This window comes from Lynx rufus, unplaced genomic scaffold (genome assembly GCF_022079265.1).
Source record: "Lynx rufus isolate CCGP_SWC_20201006 ecotype Redwood Valley unplaced genomic scaffold, mLynRuf1.p SCAF_6, whole genome shotgun sequence".
Lineage (NCBI taxonomy): Eukaryota > Metazoa > Chordata > Mammalia > Carnivora > Felidae > Lynx > Lynx rufus.
The window spans coordinates 29,002,813-29,028,962 of record NW_025814878.1 but is presented as its reverse complement, the minus strand read 5'-3'; the positions used below and the strand labels follow the sequence as shown (position 1 = coordinate 29,028,962).

General features: G+C 37.6%; 1 protein-coding gene across 3 annotated transcripts in view; it reads right to left on the bottom strand.

The window, feature by feature from the left end:
- ARHGAP18 (Rho GTPase activating protein 18) overlaps positions 1-26,150 on the bottom strand; it is a 123,042-nt gene that overhangs the window by 37,675 nt on the left and 59,217 nt on the right. For all 3 annotated transcript variants that reach the window (XM_047102227.1, XM_047102226.1, XM_047102225.1), the window contains exons 2-5: positions 20,897-21,090; positions 17,573-17,808; positions 13,963-14,026; positions 9,511-9,689 (exon numbers count right to left, since the gene is read on the bottom strand). In XM_047102227.1, coding sequence (XP_046958183.1) covers positions 9,511-9,689; positions 13,963-14,026; positions 17,573-17,808; positions 20,897-21,090 — 673 coding nt within the window. The remainder of the gene's footprint in view (positions 1-9,510; positions 9,690-13,962; positions 14,027-17,572; positions 17,809-20,896; positions 21,091-26,150) is intronic.

Sequence of the window (26,150 nt, the reverse complement as noted above, 5' to 3'; positions counted from 1 at the left end):
GGTTTATAATATCTAACCCTTTTAGGCAAAGACGACTAAACCGTAACTATGCAAAGAAGCTATACTCAAAGCAGTGACGATGAAAGCTATGGCAGAATTTCTATAGTCAGGATGAAGAGCCATCTTGTCATGAGGATGGTCCTCAAACCTATAGCGAGTCAGTATGTGAGGTACGACAGACGATGTGACCAGACTATGTACTAGGAGTACTAATCCTCGTGGCAAAGAGGACAAAAGAGATGGTAAAACTGAAAAAGAACTCTAGTTATTGACTTTTAAGAACCAAGGAAGATTAGAAGACCAACCATGAGTAGGAGGAGGAGGAAGAAAAAGAGGATAGAGCCATGAGTGAGTGCTTACAATGTACGAGGTACCCTTTACCTACATTCTGTCATGTGTATTATAGGTATAATGATGTGAAATAAATAATATTTATAATACATATTAAAATATTGTCATAAAAACCCAGATAAGGTAGGTACAGAAGGGCTGTAGAGCACTGGGGTGACAGGGAGAGCAGAAGGGATACTAACAGCATGGATGTTAAAGCCAGAATGACTATCACTCATCTAGCTACTGACTAGCCACTAACAATCTGGCAACTGCTTAACCACGGTTTCTGAAAACGGCAGAAGGGGAGGACAGTGGGGAGGAGGAGGGGAGAGGAGACAGGACGAAGGAGGAGGACATAGGTAGAGGGGAGAGGAAGAAAAAGAGAACAGGTAGAGGGGAAAAGGAGAGAAGGAGGGGAAGAAGGCCACCTAGTTCAGTGGGCTGTGGTGGCGTTTAAATGCCTGGCACTTCCCAAGCACCTTTATATTGTCCCTATCATTATTACCTTCACCACTGAATAAATCAACTGAGACTTAGAGATACTACTATCACAGGCAAGTGGTGTTTTGTTATTTCCTGCCTTTCCCAAATATTATCTATGACCTATTCAGCCACTTTTAATATTAAATGCATTAAATATAAGAAAGCACAAAGTAAAAACATGAATTTTGCTAACATATTTAAGACAAATTTTATTCCTACTGTATTTACGGATTACTAAAAACTATGATCATTCTTTGATGGTTTGATAAAAAAGGGTTATAAAGGTTATATCTTTAGGGTTTATTCTTCACTTCCTCATTTAACGGACAAGGATGTTCAACTGTTCCCTTTTATTCCCTTTATTTTGCTCATTTTTGTACCATGTTATTAACACTTCATGGTCTAAAAACTAGTGCAAAAGACAGGTCTTAAAGCAGCAGTTCTCAAAGTAAGGTCCAGGGAACCAGGAAGTTACCGAATACTCTTTCAAGGCACCTATGAGGTCAAAACTATTTAATGAGTAATACTAAGGCATTACTTGCCTTTTTCACTCCCATTCCCTTATGATTATTCAGTGGAGTTTGCCAAAGGTGTAAGACAGGTGTTGGTGCAACAGACTGAACACAGATATAGAGGTGAGGACCCAACTGACTTCTACTACAGTGAAACACTGGAGTGGTTAAAATGTAAAACCATGGCACACTTCTTAATAATTTGTTTCAGGGGGTGACTGGGTGGCTCAGTAGAGTAAGCATCCCGCTTCAGCTCAGGCCATGATCTTGTGGTTTGTGAGTTCGAGCCCGACATCAAGCTCTGCACTAACAGTGCAGAACCTGCTTGGGATATTCTCTCTCTCTCTCTCTCTCTCTCTCTCTCTCTCTCTTTCCCCCACCTTCTCTCTGCCCCTCCCACACTTGCACACGTGTGCTGTCTCTCAAAATAAACTTTAAAGAAAATCTTTTAAAAAATAATTTTAGAAAATATGATGATTTTTCATAAAAATGTTATTTATGGTAACTGTAATACTGTAAAGTGGATTAATAATTTCCAAATGTCTCAATTTTAATTTCTAATTTGGTAAATATCCATAGGTATAATAACTGATATAGACAAAATCACTACTCTCATAGTATTTGTTGTTTACTTATCAAGAAAAATGATTCCTTAGTCTATGTATTCACGTTTCATAGGCCAAGAACAGAGGTTAGCGACAAACTTCCATGGAACTCAATCCAAAGAAATTCTTCACATTCCAAAATCACTTACGGCCATCCTCATCTCCTCAAAATCTTTCATGAAACCATAATTTCTGTAGAACTATGTGTATGCCTTCTGTCTTGGTTCAGCCACAGCATACTTCTAAGTAGCTGCAAAGTTCAGGGAGCCAACAAATGCTCCAACAATAGGAAATCACAGATTCTTAGCCAGAAGGCCACGTATCTGAGGTTTTGTCAAAGCGCTGGAAGCCATGGTAGTTATTGTCCTCAATACCAACATCCTTCCTGACTAGTGAAACAAAAGCTTTTTGAAGTCCCTCAGTACTTTTTAAGAGCCTAAAAAGGTTATAAGACCAAAATGTTGAAGTTTCACTGTCTTAAAGCATTTCCTCAAACCTACAACTTTTGGAATTAAGCAGCTAATTCCTTTCAAGCAAACTCAACTCCAAGAGAGAACTTTCTATAGTTCTTTATGAGAATATGAAATAAAACAGCAGTAGACATCATTAAATATATAGTCTAAGTGAATTTCCAGCGTAAGTGTTAACGGTGCAGTGCATGGGGGCTGAGAACGTGGGGCCAAACCACAGGTGGACAATCTTGTCTCCATCACTTACTAGCTATGTGACCTCTGGCAAATTACATCACTTCTGTGTCACCTCAGCCACTTCATCTGTAAGATGGGAACAACAGAACCTACCTTACAAGGCTGTGGTGAGGATCAAATGGTCCAAGTAAAGACTCAAAAAGTGTTGCATTATCACTACATTTCTTTCCTACAGCTTTTTCAATAAATTCAAGGTTTTGTGCCTTTCCTTTTTGCCTATTACTGTAAGGTAAGAGAAAACATGATAAGGCTAATACTCTTATTTGATAAATGGTTTTTTGATCCTATTCTGCAAGAAGTCCCAATAGGTAGGAATTATTACAGCATATTCTAGGTGGGGACTTGAGACTAAATACGGCCAGAAAGCCCGTGCAAAAGAAGGATGCAAATTCAGATCTTCTAGATTCTAAATGCAGTAATAACCATTCTGTTCTGCTCCATTTTCTCTGTCCACCAGAGCATGTGGGGAGGAATCTAGGTGGATCGGTACTGGTATAGGACTGTGAGCCCCTCAAGGGCTCATACAGACTCATTTCCGTATCCCTACTCTACCATAGGCCTGGCACACTGCAGGGGTCCTGTCCCAGTCTGTTCAATGAATAAGACACACACCCTACAGGGAGAAAAGCACAGAATCGAGGTCAGTGAGGTACAGGGCCACTGGCTGGATGCTCCCTCGCTGTCCTGTGATTTGTACTGAGCTTCACAAAATCACACAAAACTTGCCACATTTTCTTCAGGCCTGGCCCCAGAGTTCTGCTAATTGCATTGTTTTCTGAAGGGCTGAAACAATCTGATCTACCAACCATTTATTCTTTTTATTCAGTTCTAAACGTTTCCTTTAAATCAGTAGCTATTGATCTAATAAGCCAAACACATGTAATTTAATTATTTAAAGAACTAGCCAAGGTAAATGTTTAGAGAAACCTGAAATATTATTAGTTCAAACATTTGATTTACCTAGCAATATATGTCATGAACTTGCTTTTATTTATTTATGTATGTATGTATGTATTTATTTATTTATTTATTTATCATTGTGCTTTAATGAAAGGAGTTAGTTCTTCATCCCAATGTTTAATTCATAGCAGCAGCTTTAAATATTTATGAAGTCCCCTGTCATTTTTGTTTAGTTAATAGACTGGATGGTTCAGTTCGCTGGCTAAGAGAAGGCAACGCAATTTCAGCAAAAGAAAAGCTCTTTGCCTTTTGAAAAATGTGCTTCAAGAATTAAGTGAAATCAAATTCCTCAAAAATGATAAGGTCACTGGTTCTCATGTGTTACTATAAATTAATCAGGTAGCTCTCCCCAACTGCACCCCTCTTTTGCAGACCTCACAATACAAAGGGCTCCTTAGGCACTCCATCAGTAAAGATGGACTTTGATGGACTTTAATACATCAAGTCACTTCTACCTTCAACTTGGAAAGCAAGAGAATCTATTCTTACCTGGTCAATTTCCACAGATGACTTTTTTTTTTTTCCTGGTCTGCTAGGAAATACATTTCTTAACGAAGATTTTTCCATGTATAAAATGTGATTTTATTACAGCATTTCATTGTCATTTTCAGAGGATGAATATTTTTCTAGACAAATGAACTTTCAAATTTAGTTTTTTATATTTCCTCAATTTTTCAATTTTTTTTAATGTTTGTTTTTGCAAGAGAGAGAGAGAGAGAGAGAGAGAGAGAGAGAGAGAGAGAGGCAGGCAGACTGTGAGCAGGGGAAGGGCAGAGAGAGAGGGGGACACAGAATTCAAAGCAGGCTCCAGGCTCCGCACAGTCAGCACAGAGCCCAACACAGAGTTTTAACTCACAAACTGTGAGACCATGATCCAAGCCAAAATCAGACTGAGCCACCCAGGCATTCCAATATTTCTTCAATTTTTTAAATGGAGACCAAATAGCCGTAATTTAACCTTTTCTTGACAATTCACGACTATAACCCTAAACACCTATTTTTGCATTGTGGACAAGTGTGTCTGCTTTGGCTTTCAGTGTCCTCATTCAATCCTGAAACAACACCTCTTCAATGTCCTCCAGAGTTGTTCCATTCTCCAGCAAACTGCCAAGGTGGGCCTCCATGCCTAGTTTTTGGTATTTAGTATGCACGGAGCTGTGTTACCAGACAATCAAGGTCATAATTCAATAAGAATCCAAAGGACACTGAATAAAGACCTAAGAACTAAATATAGGCATGCATTTAGAATAGAGGCTTTACCACATTTACACTTTTAAAACTATGGATCTTCAAAATTTCAGAATCCTTAATGTTTAGTCTCCAAAGTACGCTGAAGGAGTATTATTAAATTTCTATTGTACATGATGGACCCCACAAGCCAGAATCTTATTGATAAAATATCCCAAGCTACCCTGAACAAGTTGTCACCAGCACCAATACAGAGCCACTTAAACTCACACCTAAATTAAATACACACAGACCTTCAGGGCACATAAAGTGGAGTCGACATGGTCCTTCCAGGAAAAACTTGAACTTCAAAAATTGAGTCCCTGAAGCCAAGCCTTTGCATGCCATATATAATTTACTGTTTCCTTGTATGAAAAACAGGAATTGTAACATCTACATCATGAGATCATTTGATAAATTACAGAGCATATTTTCTGAGATACAGTGGGTACACAAAACAAAGTAGTAGCTACATTTTCAAACTGAAGCCCATGAGAGGTTATAAAACCTGATCTACAAATTTAAGAGGAGAAATCTGAATCTGCTGTGAGAGATCATAAAGAATTAACAAAGACTATACCCAACGTTGTAAGAAAAAAGAAATGAATTAAAAAATGGAAGTCAACACAGAACAATGTATTACATAAAGCTTACTGCTTATTTACAGAAGCAGGGGAGCATGGAGTAGAAATGGTATTTAAGGTTTATCTTCTTAGACACCTGCCTCAGAGTGATGAATATAAATATTCATTCCATCAACCATGCTGAGGACTCGTGAAAGGCTTACATGCCCATGACTTCTATAAGACATATGGATAAATGGGTATAGAGATGAACAGATGCATATATGCATAGATAAATACCAGATTACATTGACAATAATTATCAAAAGCGTGGCATCTTAACAGCTTAAAGGATTATTTTATACATTGTATCTAATGTAAATTCACAACCAGGAAGGACTTAATAATAAAGTTAGAGACCGAACTAGACCCCAAAGGATGAGTTAAGACTTTCTTGGTAAACAGGGAACAACAAGGAGGCCCAAATAGGAAGGTCATTTTAAGCTTGGGGCACAACATGAATAAAATCAAGAGGGTAGGTAAGCAGAAATGTTAAGCAGAGAATGAAACAAGAAAGGAAGTTTTGTTTTTAAGTCTCTAAAGTAGCTATTAATTTATATTCTATTCCACTTCTGAATGAACAGCTTAGAAGTCAACAGTGTCTTCATTTTTTTTTTTTAATTAGACTCTATGGTGTTTCACTTAAAACCCCTTCCATCTGTTGAGATATGGACTGCCCACTACACTGACAGTCTGGGAGTATAGGTCATCTCTTTAAGCCAAAGGATACGTACTCCTTTACTTTTCCCATCAGGTATAAAAACAGATTCTTACAAATATATGATAAAGCCTGGAAACAACTTAGATGTCCACCATTAGGGAAAAGGTTGAATAAATTTTGATGCATCTTCACAATGGAGTAGAATATAGCTATAAAAAAAGAATGAGAAACATTTCTCTATGTTACTATGGAGTGATTTCCAGAATATAATGCTAAGTCAAAAATAACAAAAATTCAGGGTTGAGAAAAGTGTGTATAGTGGGCTACCATTTATCTGAGAACAGAAGGTTAAACCATAAAGTTAAAATTAAAAAGAATTTACTTAGAAGGTAAATTTACCTGTAAGGGGATAGAGAGAATAGAATGATGGCTCAGAGACAGAAGCCAGACTTTTAATACAACTTGTTTTTAAATTTGACTTCTGGACCACATAAATATTTTACATGCTTACAAAACGAAATTACATTTCAAAAAAGCAATCCCTAAAAATTGAAAATAAAATGAAACCATTTACTCAACCAAGTGTGCAGTTGGTGGCTTAACCATATGGAGAATAACTATCCTTTGTAACCTAAAGCACAGTAATTGTATCATTACAGTCCTTTTGGGATATATCTCAAGGATACAAACAACTGAAGAGAAGAAAAACAAGTTTAAACTGTTTCCTAGTAATCATATTGTTAATAGCAGCGTTACCATTGTTATTCTGAGAACGCTGTGCATTAACTGAGGATAAAACAAACAAGTAATTATATGTGTTCTAATTATATCACCTGCTGTATCCTGAGAACGACTATTCTCGGCATGGAAGAAAGAAGATCCACATGCACTTCTGGCCTCTGAACAGGCTTGAAGCAATGACCAACCCACAGAAAGGAACGGTCCTGGTGTCCTGATCATACTTACAAAAGTGTACTTCTACTAAACAGACCCAGGGTTTCTTGCAGGTAACAGAAAATTCTAGGCCTAAAGCAGAAAATACATCACATACGCAGGGGAAATTTTGTCCAGGGTCATGTCATATAGGACTACATCTAGGAGTTAAATTCTATTTTTTAGAAGAAAATTAAAATACAACACATTAATTGGTCACTAGTGAAAGGTGCTAAGGAACCAAAAAAATGACAACTGGTCAATTAAAAGGAATCATTTTAGAAAGTTTTTCTTAAAAAAGTATTCAAGTTAATAAATGAATAAAAGAGGAAATGAAAACATCATCCCGTAACCATTAATAAACTAATGGATGCAAGCACTGGTTAGCCGCAGCTGCTGATTTCACAAAAAGAGAATGACTAGATATTTTGTCTCTTGATATATGATCACATATGAAGTAATCTTGATCAAAAAAAAAAAAACCTGAATCTGTTAAATCTATCATCAAATAATTTACAAGAACAAGAAGAACATGAGAAATTGGAGGGGGAAAGTTCTCTGTAACTTAATAACCAGGTTTCTTCAACAAATAAGTTTTGAGGGAGAAAGGGAAGGAAGAAAGGATAGTGAGAAAGAAGGAGAATAATGAATGGAGAGAGAGGGAGGGATTAAAAATCTTAAAAGACATATCAACCAACTGCAATGCATAAACCTTAACTGGATCCGGAATCAAATACATTTGAAAAAACAATCATGAAATGGCTGATACAATTTGAAATTTGAACACTTACTGGATATTTGAAATTACGAACTGTTAGCATTTTTTAGGTACAGCAATGGTAATATGGACATGTTTATAAAAACCCCGCGATTTTTTAGAACTACATATTGAAATATTTATTGATGACAAAATATTAAGAGATGTGTTTCAAAATAACACAGATGGAGCACTGGTTGGGGGTATGGATAGGTCAGGATTAGCCATGGGTTAATGAATGTTGGGGCTAGTAGGGAATTAATGGGAAGTTCATCGTATTTTTTTTTTAACTTTTGCAGGTGTGAATTTCTACAAAATAAATAATGACATTTATTTTTAAAAATATAAGACATTCAGTAACAACAAGAACACTCAATACATGAAGCTTAATTTCTAAATACTATCTGCTACTAAAAGAAACCAGGGCTCCTTGAAGAAACAGAGTCTCAAGTCCAAGGGAAGGAAAGTACAAAGTAAGCCTGGAACATCTATCTCATCCTAGAAAGCAAAGAAGTAAAAGAAATGAGGGCATGTTAAAATGACATAGGAACCAGCCTGAAGGGCTCCCACTGGTCAAATTTAGGTATATTTGAACATTAAAGGAAAAAACACAATGATTATTTAACAATGAATTAAAAAAAAAAAAAGGAAGCCATCAGTCCATAGTGATATTCAAAAACAGAGAGAGAAAAGGGAGAGAAAGTGTTACACAAGATTGCCAACCAATCAATATGGAAGGAATTAAAAAATTAGAAAATCACCATTTCTCAAATGCTAGTTTAATTATTGTTTCAGGCAAGGATTACAAATGCATGGGGAAACTGGTGGGTGATTGGTTGTTACTGACAAATGGGATACTCACCCAGTCCCAAGCATAACAAATTAGTACTAATTGCATACAGGAAAAGGTATCTTAATACGGAGATCTGGTGAACATCTTCTTAACTAGGTGATCAAACTTCCATCACCAATAAAGGGGCCGTGTGACAGCATGCCCCTCTTTTGCTGATGCAATCAGAGACATAAACCTCATCTTTGCAGTAGTTTGGCCAAAAATGTTTAACTTGAATCCAGTCATGAGGAACAGACAAAGTCAGAAATATGATTTGGACTCTTCAAAAATATTAAAGAAAAAGCAGGGGATGTGATCTACATTCAAGGAAACCAAATGATATGATATCAAATGCAATGTACAACTCTTACTCAAATTCCAGATGGGGGTAGGGAAGGAAGAAGCTATAAAGGACAATATTATGGCAACTGGAAACATTTTAATATGACTGTTATGAGATACAATTATTGCTTTAGTGTTCAACTTAAGTATTATAGCTGTGTTGTTTTGTAGGTCTTTGTTAAGCTAAAACAAAGTGGGGGGGGTGGTGCCTAGCTGGGTCAGTGGGCCAAGCATGCAACTCTTGATCTCGGGGTCATGAGTTCAAGCCCCACATTGGGCAAAGAGCTTACTTTAAAAAAAAAAAAAAAAAAAAAGCAAGCGCACAGCCGATAGCACAACATATAAATAGATAATGTAGAAAGAGGAAAAGCAAAGTTTGTGAAATGTTAACCGTCAAATGGATCTACATGAATCCTGTAGGGCTGTTTGCTGTACTATTCTTCCAACTTCTCTATGGGTCTGAAATTTCCAAAATAAAAAACTGGTGAAAAATATACTCTTCTATTTAGTGAAATCTGAATAGTGCACTACATACAAGTAATGGAGCGTCATCGCCTCTGCTCTTCTGGGGCTTCTCCTTGGAACTCTCCTTCTGATTGACTGCTTGCTCTGCAAATGATACCTCCAGGTTGATGTCTGTTTCAGAGGCAGGTGCCTCCTCAGGGACCAGTGGGATCAGCTCTTTTTCACCAACAACTAGACTAGATGCCTGGTCTGGGAAAAGAATGACTCAATTAATGTATTTTCTTTATTTCTTTTTTTACGTCTTTATATCAACTGTATACAAACCTCTGGAGGAAGTACTATTTACTATAGTCAGTAATTAATGGATATTTTAAAGGCAAAACGTATATGCAAAGAATCCTACCAATGGTGCATGGAGGGTATAGGGAAGGTGAAGACTAGAGTCCATAGTTCAATTGTGGAATCTTTGTTGGAGGTCACAATTCTTAGACCAGGTCAAATTCCAAAATTGATGGATGATCTCAAACTCTGAATGAAAAGCCTCACAAAAATTCAGTAGACTTGAATGGTTTTTTTTTGTTGTTGTTTTTTACACTGGGAGATTAAAAGCAAAAACAAAAAGTGGGAGGAGGTGGAAAGAGGTTACTTTTACTCTCTCTTAGAACTAGTGATACACCATTTCACTTTCTAACAGTGGAATAGATTCCTGGAAGAAATCTCTTCAACACCCCTCCTTTCCTTTCTGGAATGTTACCTACCTATCAGAGTAAGAATTCCAGAATAAGAGTTGGTACCAAAAACTTACCACAGTGGGAGTCAGCTCTAGAAGTACCTGGTACATGAACTAACAGATTTTTCACCCAATTATATCAAAGACTAGGAAGGTTCTCACAACTATAAACCCTGTCAAAAAAAATTCTGGATATTTGTATCAACATTTCAAGAGTGTATAATAGTTTAACAATTTTTTGTCCGTTGTTAATCCTCTAGGAAAGAATTTACATTCGAAAACCTCTTTGCTGAAAACACCAGCTTCAAAGCTTTGGGGAAGATAGTTCTAAATTAGACTATTTGGTAAGTTTTTGGTTTAAACACAACTCACATTATAAAAACCTTGGAACCAATGACAGGATTACTGTTATTTTTTTCATTGCAGACTTTTAATTCATAGCAGACAGCTGTGAATTACAAAATAAACTTACACGCTGCATTTACATGCTTATATATTAACACCACAAGGCAACAGAAGGTAAAGTTGATTTAAAATTTTAACAAAGGCATGCCACTTACATATTATGCCTATTATTAAAACTACTGCCTTCAGAAAACTCTATTTGTAGTCATTTAAATTAAAAAAAAAGTTTGCTTCACCCAATGGAAAATTAGGAATAAACACGAATCTAGCCTCATTACTTCTGTTTGATAAGCGGGGGAGGCTTCTGGGAGTGTGATCCGCAGTCACAGGACTCTGTGTTCAGATGCGCCCCCTGCTGGGTTTAATGCTCGACTGTTACTGCCTTGGAATCTGAACAAGTCACATCTTCAGTTTGCACTGGGCCTTGCAAACTACAGAGGTGAACGTGGTAGCATCTCCCAGTTAAAAAAAGGCAGTAAACACTGCCCTAGGCCAATTCCAAAACTAAGGATAAATTTGAAGCTCTTCGATGGTAATTATCTGCTGCTACCTATGGCACATTTACGTATTATTTGTGTTGTCATTCCAACAGCTTGTGACAATTTTTTAATTAGAATAACTAGACCTTTTTACAATTAATTTTTAAAGTATTAACTGAAATGGCCAAAGTACAATTTTAGTTTTCTTCTCCCGCTGGTTTACACTGTTGTATGTTTTACTGTGAATATGTATATTGGTTTCCTAGGAAACCATTCGGAGAGGGGGAAAAAAAATGATTAGCCATTTTCTTAAATTAGAAGCTACCTTTCCAGAAGCAGAGTGTGTACAGACAAGAATTTTAAAGCTACCCCCCCTTTTTTTTCTCCTCACCACCCCCATGTAAGAGTTACAATGAACACCACTGCCTCATACACACACACACACACACACACACACACACACACACACACACACACAATGTTCTCTGATTTCAAAACTGAGGGGAGAAATTATAATTAAATTGCAATATATTTAAAATATATGAATTTGCTCCAAAATGTGGCAAAAATAAAAGAAATGAATATAAAAGCCTAAGAGATCAAACGGTAGATCAAGTTATGGTAGACAGTAGGAGAAACAGTTTCAGGGGTGACAGAGACATCGCTACAAGAAATGGATAGTTAACCAGCTAGTTAAAAGCATCTATGAATCAATGACTTACTCTTAGAAAAGTTAACAGAGAATTCAGAGATAAACCTTTTGACTCTTAAAGTCCTAAAGTGTAAATAGTATAATTTCCTTATTCTCCTTTGGTTGTTAAAGTGAACAATAGCACTGGCTTATAAATATTTGACAAAACTCCTTCAAGTTTTTCAATTGTTCAAAATATCCCAAAGTGCCTTTATTTTTAAAGAGACTTTTCCTTCCTGCATGGTCAAGAGAAAATAAGTAAATATGCATATTAACATGAAAGTTTTAAAGTTATTTGGATATTATTAACATTTCTAAGTGTATGTATAAAAACAACGGGCCTTGTATAATTTGATGAAAAGAATAATAATTAGCAGATTAATTGGAAATGGGACAACTCTTGCAACATTAAGACTTTATGACTTTTTCATTTAGGATAAATATCTTTCGTTGAACATTAAGAAAAGCCCAAGTATGGGAAAACATTTAAAATAGAAAATGTCACTCACACCTTCAGATTTCAAACAGAAAGAGGTCCACTTTCACACTCCACACAATGTTTTCCATGCATTTCATTCTGAACCTTTCAAGGTTTACACAAAACTGGTTAATTTACTGTCTATCAAAAGAATGTGGCATTGCTCACAACAGGTGGAGTGGTACATACTCAGTGACACGGTGCTACACGTATGACATTACACATACAGTCTTATTATTCTGATCAGAGGCTCTATTCCAGCAAAAGTAGTTGTAATTCAGGCAAGTCGGCCACATTTTACTTGGCTGCTGCAAGCGAGGTGGGAAGTATTCATATAATGAACTTGCCCTCCAGAACTTCTGTTTATATAGCCTACATCACCACCTCTGGTGAGGGGGGAACCCATCAAGAAAAGACAATGTTTTCCTCAGTGTTCATTGAGCAACGGCCAGTCCCCCTTCCCCAAAGCATCCTCAGCATTGGCCTAAAAGGTTCATCTGTCTCTCTCAATGACCTAGCGCCCTGACAGGCCAGCACCAGCTTTTTCTAGCTTGCTTGCCCCTTCAGTGTTTACTGGTACACAGACTTGGGGAAACACTCGGTAATATCATTCTGATATTTAAAAAAAATAGAACCAAAGAAATTTCCACGTAACAGCAAGTGCTTTTACAGATATAAATATATAGACGTGTATGTGGCCATCCACACTCACATGCACACACTTATTTACCTATTCATTTATTTTGAAAGGCAGGGGCACAGGACAGAAGTTCTGAGAAAAGTACGGAAAGAAAAATGGAGATACTGGCTGTTCCAAGACTCCAAAATATCCCTTATAATCTGGGACTGACCTGATTGTGATGAGGTCGGGAACACTTCCCAGTCCTCCACAGTCTACCTGATACTCCTCCCCTACTGCTTCCAGTCCAAATACAACACTATTAGTGGCATTAACACTCTTAAAAACATAAACAAAACAAAAGGATAAGTCCCTGGGCTGGAATCTGGCAGCCACAGACCACCTCTGTTAAAGTTTTTAAGGATTAAATTTTTAAGCTTAATTTAGAATATTTTTTTCTTTTTGCAAATAAGTGAAAAAAGCTATAAATTCTTCCCTGATTAAGCGCCAATGAAGCTTACCATTTATTTTCATCCATGCCATGGAATTCTAATCCATTTCTGAAATAACAGGTATAGAAGAGAAAAAGTAGGAATAGGAGAGGATTATAATGAATTGCCCCCCCAAATCCTAACTTTTAAGTCTTTATAAACTTTCTGAAAAGGAATCCATTTATGAATTGAGAATTTATTATTTCAGAACAGGACCCCAAGTTCATTGGCTCCACTGACTAGCCGTATGGCCTTGGGAAAGCGACTTCACATTTGCAAACATCAGTTCTGTCATCTGTAAAATGGGTCAAGAACAGTACCCACTACACAAAGTTCTTGAGAATAATAAATTAGGTAAACATCTTCACAAGGTACCTGGCACATGGTAAGCATTCAGGAAAACGGATTATGCACAGAGATGTAGAACAGAGATACACTAACATTTAAAAAAAAAAAAAAATCAATGGGCGCTATATTCTCAGCCTTATGTAATTACGTACGTGGGCACTTTATATATTAGCATTTTAATAAAATTTGTTCACTAGAATTTGAAGGTGAATATTTTAAAAGGTTATATCTGTTTGTTATGCTAATCAATAGGAAAATACAAGAGAACAGGTCCAACATACCATCTTTTCCTTGATATTTGTTTTCATTTGTTCTGACTGACTGTGATCCAGTGCCATCTGGAGCCTAAAGATAGAAAGTGGGCCATTTAGTCATCTCCAACTCACAACCAGAGAAATGGTATTGTAAATAATTCCATTACTAACCTTTAGAGTATAGGAAACATACTCAGAACTACAACAACCACAGAAAAAAAGTACTGCGGTTACAATCAACAAGCAATCATCCAACAAATATTTGATTACCCACTTACCAACTTGTAATACACAATACTAAACCCCATAGGGAATATGAAAAACACGAAGAGTGTCCTTGTCATCAAGCACACTACTACTTAGTTGAAGGGAAAAGGCAAACTCATAACGAAAAAAAAAAAAAGCTGATAATATCCAGTGACAGAGGAGTAGATAAACAATGTGTGATCCATCCACACAATGAAATATAATTCAGCAATAAAAAGAACTTGAGTACTGATACAGGCTACAATGTGAATGAACCCTGAAAAAGTAAAAGGAACCAGTTACAAGCTATGATTCCTTACCTAAGAAATGTCCAGAAAAGGCAAATCACAGAGACACAAGTAGATTAGTGGTTACTTAGGGGTAAGGAGGGGAATATAGGAATGATTGTTAAATGGGCTTTCTTTGGGGGATAATGAAAATGTGTTATAAATGACTGCGGTGATGGTTGTAAATCTGTGAATATCCCAAAAATCACTGAATTGTAGACTTTAAAAGGATGAATTAGATGGTGTATGAATTATATTCTGATAACGCTGTTAGAAAACAAAATTACAAGTTGACATGTAGGTAACAATAGAAATTCTTCAAATTAAAAAAAAAAGAAAGCTAGTAATAAATGTGAGGTAAATTAAAACTAAATTACCGAAACTAAATATAATACGAGCTCAGATAGTCAAAGGAATGGTTTTTCGTAGGGATTAGGGCAGTGACGCCAGAAGGCTGTAGTCCTCCAAGGGTTTATAGACACCGTTGAACATGGCTGGCTCCCTTCACCAGGAAGTGTGGCCAGGGAGTACTACTTCTTCCTTCCAATTAAAGCTTCAGAAGGAATTCAGGAATCAGGAGGGGAGTCTAGATCAATCATACACAAAGGTGTATCTGAATGAATCATTTTTAAAATAACCATTCTGTTGGATTTGCATCTCTGTTCAGATAAGGTAGCCTTTGTAGTCCTTTCAAACATATTTCGCCTCAGGCTGATAGCCACGAAGATCTTTTCCCTTCACCTGCTATCTAAGAAGAGTCTAGAAAAGCTCTAGGGCAGATACGTAGCAGCCACTGGTGCACCTCTTAGAGGTCAGAGGTACTCAGGACAGCGTATAGTGACTAGCGCACAAGGGCTAGAAGGGTCACGACGCTACTCCAGCCCCCTCAGGATAGAGCAAATACCCTCCTCCTTTCTTCGCCGACAAGCCTACAGAAGGTTAGCCCTCCACAGCACAATGAACACAGCGAATAATTCTAATCTTACATATGAACACATATTTTGGAGCATGTGGTCAGAATTGTTTTCCTTAGCAAGTGAAGATAACAGTGCAGATGGTATTCATTTCTGTATTCTATTTCCTAGTGTCAGCAAGGGCTTCATGAGGAAGCATTTAAAATGGAAGGGCTGAATTTGTACTTCTATGAGAACAGAAGAATTGCAAGTGAAGATGGCGGGGCCATGTTTCCTTGAGGAAGGGGGGACATACTTCTAATGGGTGGCAGTGTTCCAATTAAAGGCATGCCGTGTAAGCAAGTTAACATTATTTTAATTTACTTGTGCTATTTGTCTCTTAATGATGCCATCAGATGATACAACCCACCAATTACTATGGACTCAAACCATGCGGCTTCGATATTACCAGGAATTTGCTGGGAAAATGCTGCTTCCAGCACCAAGTAGCAACATCCTCTTGGAGACTGGCAGGAATCCCACAGGACATATATTTTGCTTAGAACCCATTCTTTCCCCCTCCCCCTTTTTATTTCCTCTTAACTCCCCTAGGGAGGGTTCTTTAATTGGGAAGGAAATATCATAATACCATATTTCCTTACCACTCATCTTCCTACAGCTGGAAACCTAGTCCAGTCCTTCAACTCCAGTGGCTGTCCCAAATAACCAGTGGGTGGTAAGCAAGTGTTTAACTGCCTCACAGCAGCAAGGGACCTGCCTGGAACAATCCAGTGCCCCCCAAACTCCTACCAAACAGACTGGATTTGATCCACAATTGTCCAGGCAAATAGAGTAACAATCGGAACTGTTAAGGATGTCTTGGGAGAATAAAATGTCTACAAAAAGCGAAACAAAAAACAAAACAAAACAAACAAAAAAACCTCTCTACGTGACAGAAAGATATCATAACTACAAGGTACCTGTTTTTGTTTAGAATCGTAGGATTTTTTTTTTTTACCCTTTATTTGTAGTATAAATAGAATCTCATGTTCGGGTTACTTGGTAACAGAATCATATACGGAAACCCAAATACAGCAGGATACGTAGCGGTTAAAAGCACATGCTTCAAAGCCACACCAATTTGGGTTTACTATCTACGGGACATTGAGCAAGTTACTTAAAGCCTATGAGCCTCAGCCACGGAATGGAAATGGTAGTACCTCACTCACAGGACAGCTGTAAGGATTAAATGAAAGAAGGAAAGTAGTTAGCACAGTAAGTGTTCAGCAGTGGTGGCGGCAATTATTACTATTATCGTCAGTGTTCGAGATTCCTTTCATGTGTCTTCATTCCGACAACCCCCCTGGGTCTTCTAAGACCAGGACTATTCGGTGACACCTAAAAATAATCCAGAGTGTAAATCAACTTTAACCCTAAGAACATTATTTAGCTCAGGTGACTTTTTTTCTTTTTTTAAAGCAAGATTTTCCTGATTAAGGAATAGATGATATTAATTTGTCACTTGTGCAAGCTCCTTAGGTCCTCCTGGATGAGTGAAAAACAGCCCCCCAATGGGCTGCTGCTCGAGGCCACAGAGGTCTCTCACGGTCCCCATGCCTCCCCTGATAGCTCTTCATTCATCAGTCCCACATTCTCACCCAGATTCCAACAGCTTCCATAATAAATTCATCAGCTTGACAGACATTTACTCAAATCTTCTATGTGCTGGGTGTTGTGTTAAGCACTAGATACAAAGAGGAAGTTATTTCATGTTTCAGGGGTCTTGCTTTCTAATCACACTGCAGTTAGCTCCCTCACCCTCCACTTCAATTCATCCCCAAATGAGGCTGGGGAAAAGCACATATTCCTGCAAGAGTTAATAGATAAGGAAGAATCCCTTACCTCCTACTTTTCTGTAAGTAACAATTGGCAGTCACATTGTCTGAGGGGTCAGGGCTATTCCTGATGCTGCAAGGACACCTAACACAAGGATTTTCGCACTGAATTTTAACTTGTTTACAATTTTCTGCCCCAGCAGTATGACTCCTAGAAGGACAAGGACGAGGTCTCTCTTGATCACTGCCAGCACAGAGCCTTCATGCCTAGCATATACGCACTCCCTAAGTTTTTAATGATTTGAATGAAACTGGATTGGGTCAGTCAATTCAAAGCAATTATTCCTTTGTTTTAACATCAAAAAAGAAAACCTACTTTTTCTTTGGACTCTGTCTGTTGAGCAAATATGTCTCTGACGTCAGGAATCTGGTACTGTTTGTTTTTTTTCCTCAAGGTCTGGGAGACCGTCTCTACCCGTTTTTGAACAGCTGCTGCCTGGGTCCGGGTCAGTGTTGACAAAAACACCATGCTTTCTTGGGGATCTCCAGCCGACTCTCCAAAGAGATTGGATAAACCAGCCTCCTTAAGCCACTCTTCTTCCAGTTCTCCCTCTAAGACGGTAGAGAAAAATGGCATTTAAGGTCACAAAATATGATAACTTTTACATTTTTTAAGCTCCTCAAACACGCTTACTGACATTCTTCCACCGAAATCAAACCACAGCACTAAGAATCATTATCTGAAACTTGGACAACTGCCATCAACTTCAGCCACAAAGATATCAAATTTTAGATACATTTCATATATACTCAATTAAAAAATTTAAATGACTTCACATGTGATTAACCTCTATCACTTCTCTGCAGATTAACCAGAGGAGGATAATACTGTTCTCTTTCCAGAGATGAGCAAGCAATGAAAAGATAACTTACTTCCATCAAGTTACAGAAGGAAGGCAATGCTGGGGATATCCATTAAAGCCCGTTTCTTGGCTTAAATTCAGCACTGCCCCAGAGTCCAACACTAATTGATGGAAAGGCTGTTTCTTTTCTGTTCGCTGTAGCTGACATGGAGTATAGCAAAGAAGGAGAGCATCCAGACATCAGGAACTAAGCAATTTTAAATTTAAGGTTTTAATCCCCCTAGTAAGCACATCAGATTTTTTTTTCGCAAATTAAAAAAGAAACACTATTTTAAGGGGATAAAAAAGATGATAGGAAACTAATTACCTAATAATCAATTCAAAACGCTGAAAGCAGAAAGTAAACAGTATTAAGATATATAAAAATTACAAAAAAAAAAAAACAGAAAGAGAAGTAGAATAGATTCCCTCCCAGGGCTAAGTTTATAGAGGAAAATGAAAGACCAACGACTTGAGAGACGAAAGACCTTCATCTACACTCCATTTCTCCACCTTGGTAGCCACGTCCCTTTGGACAAGTCACATAGCTTCAAGTCAACTCTGTTTTCTCATCTGTCACCTAAAGCACAGCAGTCCTGGCTGCCTCATAACCAAATGAGAGAATGCCAGCCACATGGGAAGAGCTTTGCAAAGCTCTATGATAGCCCATCTACCCTTCTACATCCTATGAACTCCTTGAGGGCAGAAATCAAGTGTCAACATCCTTGGTTTCAAGAAACAGAATGTAGTGCCAGGTATTCCGTATTGCCAGGCAATAAAAACTGTTCACTGACATAAAAAGCCAGCCATTATTATTAATGCCATTAATGCAGAACTCAGTACACATGTATAAAAACAATTTGGCAGGGGAAAAAAGCTGGTCTCGACATGATAAGTAAACAAGATTCAAACACAGTGTCACTTGGTCCATTAAAAGTTAGAGGTAAAAGTCAAAACAATTTAAAGTTAAAGAAAAGGCACGGGCATGTAGAAACATTCTCAATTCTTCTTCATGATGACCTTATGAACAACTACCTGCAAATTCATTTTCATCTTGGAAATTTATGAAATAGATAATGACACACAGCTACATATCAGGCTTGACTACTATTTTCTGTGGAATATTTTCTCCTTATTCGGCAGACCACTGGTATGCTGCTTCCATCTTGAAACACGGAGACAGAAAGGTTGGGGGATCCACTGATTATCACAAATAAGCTCAACCTTACTGGTGAAGTGAGAAAGAATGAGAGTAAAATGAAAGAGAGCTCAAACAAAAACACAAAAACAAAAATGAGTTATCATTTTACAAATCTGAGAAATGTTAAATTAAGAAAAATCTCCAGGGGTGCCTGGGTGGCTCAGTCAGTTAAGCGTCCAACTTTAGCTCAGTTCATGATCTCTCGGTCTGTGAGTTTGAGCCCCGCCTTGGGCTCTGTTCTGACAGCTCAGAGCCTGGAGACTGCTTCAGATTCTGTGTCTCCCTCTCTCTCTACACCTCCCCTGCTCATGCTCTGTGCCTCTTTCCTTCAAAAATAAACTAACGTTAAAAAAACAAAAGAAAAATCTCCAATTTTTCTTTTTAAAGTATTATTGGTAGGTTTTCCAAGCAATGTTATAGCAAAGGGGAAAGAAAAACCTCTGTAGGTAGATTCAGCTGCTTAAACAACTCAGTGCTAAGTCACTGACTTAAGAAATCCTGTTGAAAAGGAGATCATTGTGAGTGGGTCAGAAGGCACTAACTGTCTCTTACTTTTTTGGCACCCGCATCAACTGACACCCCAAAAACAAACTTACAAACTTATGGATGGCACAAGGCATAGAAAGAGAGCTATTATAAAAGATGCCAGACCTGGTCATCAAAACCTTGGTGACTGCTTGATTCCATGAGATTGAAAGAAACAGCATGAATTTTAAGAGGAAAAAAAAGTGTATGTTTCTTCTAGAATATCAAATATAGGAGTGGAGATTATGGGAAACATGGCTGGAAAGAAAGTGGAGAAATTACAAACCAACAAAAGAAAGAAGTCAATATGGAAGCTAAAAACACCAATGCCATCATACATTGTCCAAACCCATACCCTCAGGTTAGTTGGCTAAGCCTGCAGCATTATATCCAATCGGGTGTACTATACTTTGAAAGATAAGATGACCGACACGGAGAAAGGTCTGAAAATCACCTGAAGGACTGGTGTATGTAAATCTTTTTTTTTTTTTTTTTTCCTTCTAGAAGGATTTGGTGAGGTACAAGATCATCATCCTCAATTATTTGAAAGGCTATCCTGTAAAAACAGAACAGGCTTGTTCTGCTCTTCCAAAAGGCAAAACTAGGTAGAATATGGAAAATTGTGAATCAATAAAATAAAGAACATCAAAATAACTCAAGCTGACTGACCAATGGAAAAACAGGATCACTGCAAATAGTGAGCTTTCCACAAGCATCTAATCTCACTAGAGAAAAAAGGACCGTGTAGCTAAAATATCAGAGAAAGGAAGTTTAGATCCTTTCAAAGATCAAGTCTAACCCCAGGAATGTCTGATGCCGTAAGCCTAGTCAACAAGATTCCAGCCGTATCTCAGACTAAGTGAATGTGTTCTTGCCATTTAAATTTGGCAGCTGCATCCATAAATCTGCTACAAACAAGTAATTTTTCAAGTTGAAAGGCCAACTGGCATTATCTTATTTTGGCTGTCCTAGCTTTAATTTTTGTTGCTGTTGTTATTCTCCTCTACATTCTCCTGTATCCATCTCTCATAAATACATACACAAACAAGAGTTTTATTCAGTTAGTCATTACCATCAGGCTCTTTGACGACCACCACCTCTTGATCTTGTCTGTTCTCACTAGATTTCTTGATATTTTCTAGTTCGGTCCAATAGTCCTCCATAGATAGTTCATCCAAAGAATCCTGAGAACTTGATCGGTCATATGGAGGTTTTTCTGAAACTTTGGTGACTTCCTGGTTCATAGTGTACTGGCCATATTTGCGACTATAAATTCAAAAGAAAACATGGTTCATTTTAACAGATGAGGAAGCAGTATAATTTCTAAAACATCAGAGCCCTGACTGAAGAATTTTGAAACTCTTTAAGTTCCCCTTAGTAAAACCAAAGAGATATATATTTTGAAGCTATTTACCTTGAGATTCCAGTAATTTTAATATGCCTGTAGAGCGAACAAAGAGTTTCATTCTCTATGAAAAAGTATGCAAAGAACAAACAACGATAGAATAAACCATTTTTCCATTTTCATTTCATGTAAATAATTTTAAGACTCCTTTCTAACCTAAAACTTTTTTCTCAGAAAGCAACAGGTTGAATCTTGACTACAGGCTATTGAGATTCAGTTCTATACAGTATTTCATATTTGTTATTTATATCTGCAAACAAAACTCAGCCATTATAGAGCAAGTATCTGCAATACATGACATACCATATGAATTTCCTTTTTTATTGTTGAAACCAAAGCCAACAGATGAATGACATACTAAGTTTGCTGTTACATTCTACTATAGAAAGCCACTTTCAAATTTCACTTATAGATGTACCTTTGGCCGATCTGTGGTTTAAAATACACTGAAACTTTATTTGTTGGGGGAAAAAATCATTTATTGGCAATGCTGAATAGCTCGGAGTTATCTCTTCAACATTTATCTCAAATATTACCTACCAAGAAAAGGATAAATTGACTAAAGGTATTTTTATAACTTCCAAGTTAACTACGTTTTTTTCATTATAAGTCACATCCCACCTGATACTAAAAGTGAATTAAAAGACCTGATAATAAGTAAGTATACATGTCCCATATATAATAGAAATACTAACTTCTGTTTTATAATTTTTTATATTGAGCTACAGGGGGGAAAACCCTAATTACTTTAAAAAGGAAGTTTTTAAAGGTATGGTGCTTCCTCTTTATATTCAAAAATTTTTTGAAGATATAATTTACGTGGGAACAATAATTGGTGAACTAGCGTTTTGTTATTCTAATTTCAAATTGCTCCTTTAGCTCCCAAGAGAATGTTAGGAAGTAATACTTTGCTACATTGGTTTTCTTACTTCACATATGAAATTAAAAAGAACCATAAAACAAAATTATTTAATAGTAGGTGAATATTTTCACATTTAAAGTGGCCTTTCCCATAATTATTTACAACAGTAGGATTTAATAGTACATAAGGGAGACGGTCACTAAACTCTGATCAGTTCTACCTAGCAGTTCAATTCCAACTGGTTTCTTAGAAAGTCAAAACACTTAATTTCCTGTTGCTACAAACAAATACAATAGAACTGACTACTTAACTGTAATATGCTAACAGGCCAGTTTTATGCCTTTGAAGATGGTTCTGACTTGATTATGCATTTTAATAATGCCAGTAATGAATGAACAATCACTCGAATATCTCCCCAGTAGCAAGTCTGGAGCGGTGATGGGTGGGCATTAGGACTAGGGCCAACAGGAGGAAGTCTGGACATAGTTGTGTGAACCTCTTTCCTCCAGTCTCCATTGTCCATTGTTTGCCTCCCCCACCCCTTAATTCAAGGGCCACTTCCTCCCTCCCTGCCCTAACCGTCCTGTTTACATCCCTGCATCCCATCCTGGTCCCCTTTCCTTGCCCCAGTGGCCATACCTTCAGTGTTCTCATTTTAGAGTCTCCACTCCTGATTCTTTAATTAAAATGTGAACGTGAAAGCTATCTCTCTCTTAAAAACAAAAAAAAATAAATTTTTACTTCCGTGATCAGCAACTCAACCTATCCCCAAGTCCTGTTCTATAATCCTGCTTTACCAGGATAGTTAAAAAATCATTTACAGGATGTCTGCCAAATTCATGTTTGGTTTGTTTCATGTCAAATATGTAGATGCCCTATCCTTGTTTTTGTTTTCTCTCTCATTATAATATGAGATCCGCTACCTTATTCCTATCTCCTGCACCACTTAGTTCCACGGGAGACTACAATACATACTGTGGAATGTGTGACGTGTAATGACTAATGCCAAATAATTTGGTTTATCTGCTCACAGAAAAGAGGTGCAGTTGAACTAAAAGTACATTAAGCGTTTCACTTCTGAAAGAATGTATTTATTCTGGCAAGAATTTTCCAGTAAATTTCCATTAAGATAGCATGGGCAGAAAAATGCAAGGGCATTGAGCAACAGCATTGTTACGTAAATATACCTTCTATATCAAGCCCTGCTTTCAAAACATGCATAAAGCAAAAATCTAATCACCTAGTGCTAATGAATAGACTCAGTATTTTTACTTTAATAAGATTCAAAGCTGAATATGTTTTTTACCACAACTTGACAATGTGGAGTCCTATGAAATGGAGAGTTTTTTTTTTTTCCTTTTTCAAATCATTGGTAAATGTTAGAAGAAAACATCTTCTTTTTTAAACGTTAGAGGATGGGGAGGAGAAGGAGGAAACCATTCAGTGGTAGACTACCCTTCTTAGCATGCCAGGTAGGTTACATTTTCTCTAAAAATGTAGCGGAACATTTTTTAAGTTACAGTTTATGTCAATAAATGCATCGTGGCACTTCTTTTCTTAGTACACTCTACATTTGAACTCCATACAGACAATGGCTGAAAGTGTGGCCCTTCTTAAAACTGTCCTGGTAAGAGGCCAGGTAACTAGTTTCCTCTCTTTGGTTTTCAGGACTATGTTATCTGATACCATGTTCATTGTGCAAACTGGGTTCAAGAACATAAAGTAACATCTGCTAGACATAATGAAGTGCAGAGCAGAAATATTTTATATTTCCAAAAGACCCAAGGTAACACATGGTGCTAAAATCAAAGGAACACACGGTTTGTACCACAGGCAACTACCCATCACTTCCACCTTACTTACTGGCAAACAATTGTTCTTCCTCACTTACCCTCCAGAATCCTATGTGTCAATCATCCCAGGGCCACTCTTCAAAAATGCTCACATTCCTCACTTTTTCCAGCTAAAGCCACCAACAGATCTAGACAGTGTCCTCTGATAGAAGTGGCTTCCAGCTGGTTGCAACCTCATGCTCTCGCACGTGTCACAGCATCGTCGCCATGTCTTTTTTTCATGGGCGCTAACATGATCAGCAAATAGTAACTTAAGAGACCCTTACGGACCTTTATGGAATGTCCTTTCTTTCCCTCTTGCTAGCATGTTCTTATGCTGTGTTTCTAAGAAAAAAAAAAAAAAAGTGGGGCTTTGTTTCGTTCTATTTTTCCCAGGTATATTTTATCCTATGTTTCTGTGATGTTTTTTCCCCTGGTCAGTGAATTTCAAATGTAATTAGATCATTCAGGCCTCTTATTTACTTTGTCATAAAGAACGTTAAATTGGTCTGACACAACTTGTTCTTCACAGGGAGGTGGATGGTGCCATGCGTTTAGGCTGTGGTCTGCTAGACGAATGAAAGAAAGTTGACTGATGACTCATTCTAGTACCAATGCAGTCAGAGAAATGACATGCAAATATATGGAACTGGGGGTAATAACTACCTCTAGGATTCTGGAAAATCACATGACTTATCTAGCCCTAACATTTCCTACCTACAAAATGGGAGGAATACCAATAACCTTGAATGTTTTGTTGTGAGTTATCAAGGGAGAATTCTCCTCCTGAAATCCCTCCTGGGTAACCATGAAGAGGGTGTGGAACTTAGTATCACTGGTCACTGTAAAACTGCTGACTATAAATAACTGCCCCTCCCATAGTTTAATAAGGTCACCTTTGCCCTCTTCTAATGTTTAGAAAAATTACTTATCCTCTCGGAGGGCCATTCTTGAGCATTCTGGTCTCAGTACTCCTTTATACGCTTAAAAACTTTCAAGGACCCCCAAAGAGCTTTTGCCTATATAGGTTATATCTATTGATATACCTATTAGCTATTAAAATTGGGAAAAAAATACTAATTCATTTAATGAGAATAATTGACATCTTAACATAAATAACTCTGGGGGAGGGTAAGCCCTATTGTCCATACAAAAAAAAAAAAAAAAAGTAGTGAGATGAGTAGCATTGTTTTACATTTTCTGAAACTGTCTTTAATGTCTGGCTTAAAAGAAGGCATCTGGATTTTCACATCTGCTTCTGCATTCAATCTTTTGTGATATTGCACATCATGTAGTCTCTGGGAAACTCCACTGTGTTCTCATGAGAGAATGAGATTGAAAAAGGCCAATAGCATCTTTGTGTTATTACGAAAACAATTACGATCTCCGAGACCCCTAAAAGGGTCTTGGGACCCCACCCTGCCCCCACCGGGTGTTCCAGGACCACACTCTGAAAACCGCTGTTCCAGTATTTCTCAAAAGCACCACCTAATGGGTCTCAAAACGCACTTTTCAATTCTGCGGGCAACGCTCCAGAAAGCCTTACTGAAAGAAACAGCCATGCTTTCCTGGTGACTCTTGACCTACTTCTTTGTTTATTTTAGTTTAGTTTCACAGCCTTTCATCAAAACTGGGACTCATTCCAGTGATATACCCATATTTAATTTATATTTCAATGACAAAGAATAGAACGTCATTTAAAATCCTCTACCTTGCCAATGTCTTTCATCATTTGCTTTTATTTATCATGGACAAAGGGGCAGGAATTCTAAGCTTTCCTTTGGGCCAGTGTATTTGAAAATGTGTATTTTCCTTATCACTCCTTGGTCATCCTTACCTCTCCTCTCCCTCAACCATCTCAGGGCAAATTTATTTGCAACTAGGATGTTTCTTTGAACTCATATTTAACTACCTGGTCCGATCTCTACTTTCTGTCCACTCCCCCCCCCCAACCCACATCAATACTCCTGTTGTTGCACTCATCAGTCTGTTTGCTGTTCTGCCCCTTCCAAGAGGCACTTCTGTGGCCCAAAGTCTGCTTTCTTGAAGTCTTCTGATGCTAGGATTCAGATTTGTTTTCTTACAATATCCTCTCCAAAAGAGTTATACTTTCTTTCATGTTCCTTATCCCAACGTTCATTTCAATGCGCAGAAAGAAGTGACTAGGTTGGGGAGAGCCTGGGGGAGCTCAGTCGGTTAAGAGTCAGACTCCTGATTTCTGCTCAGG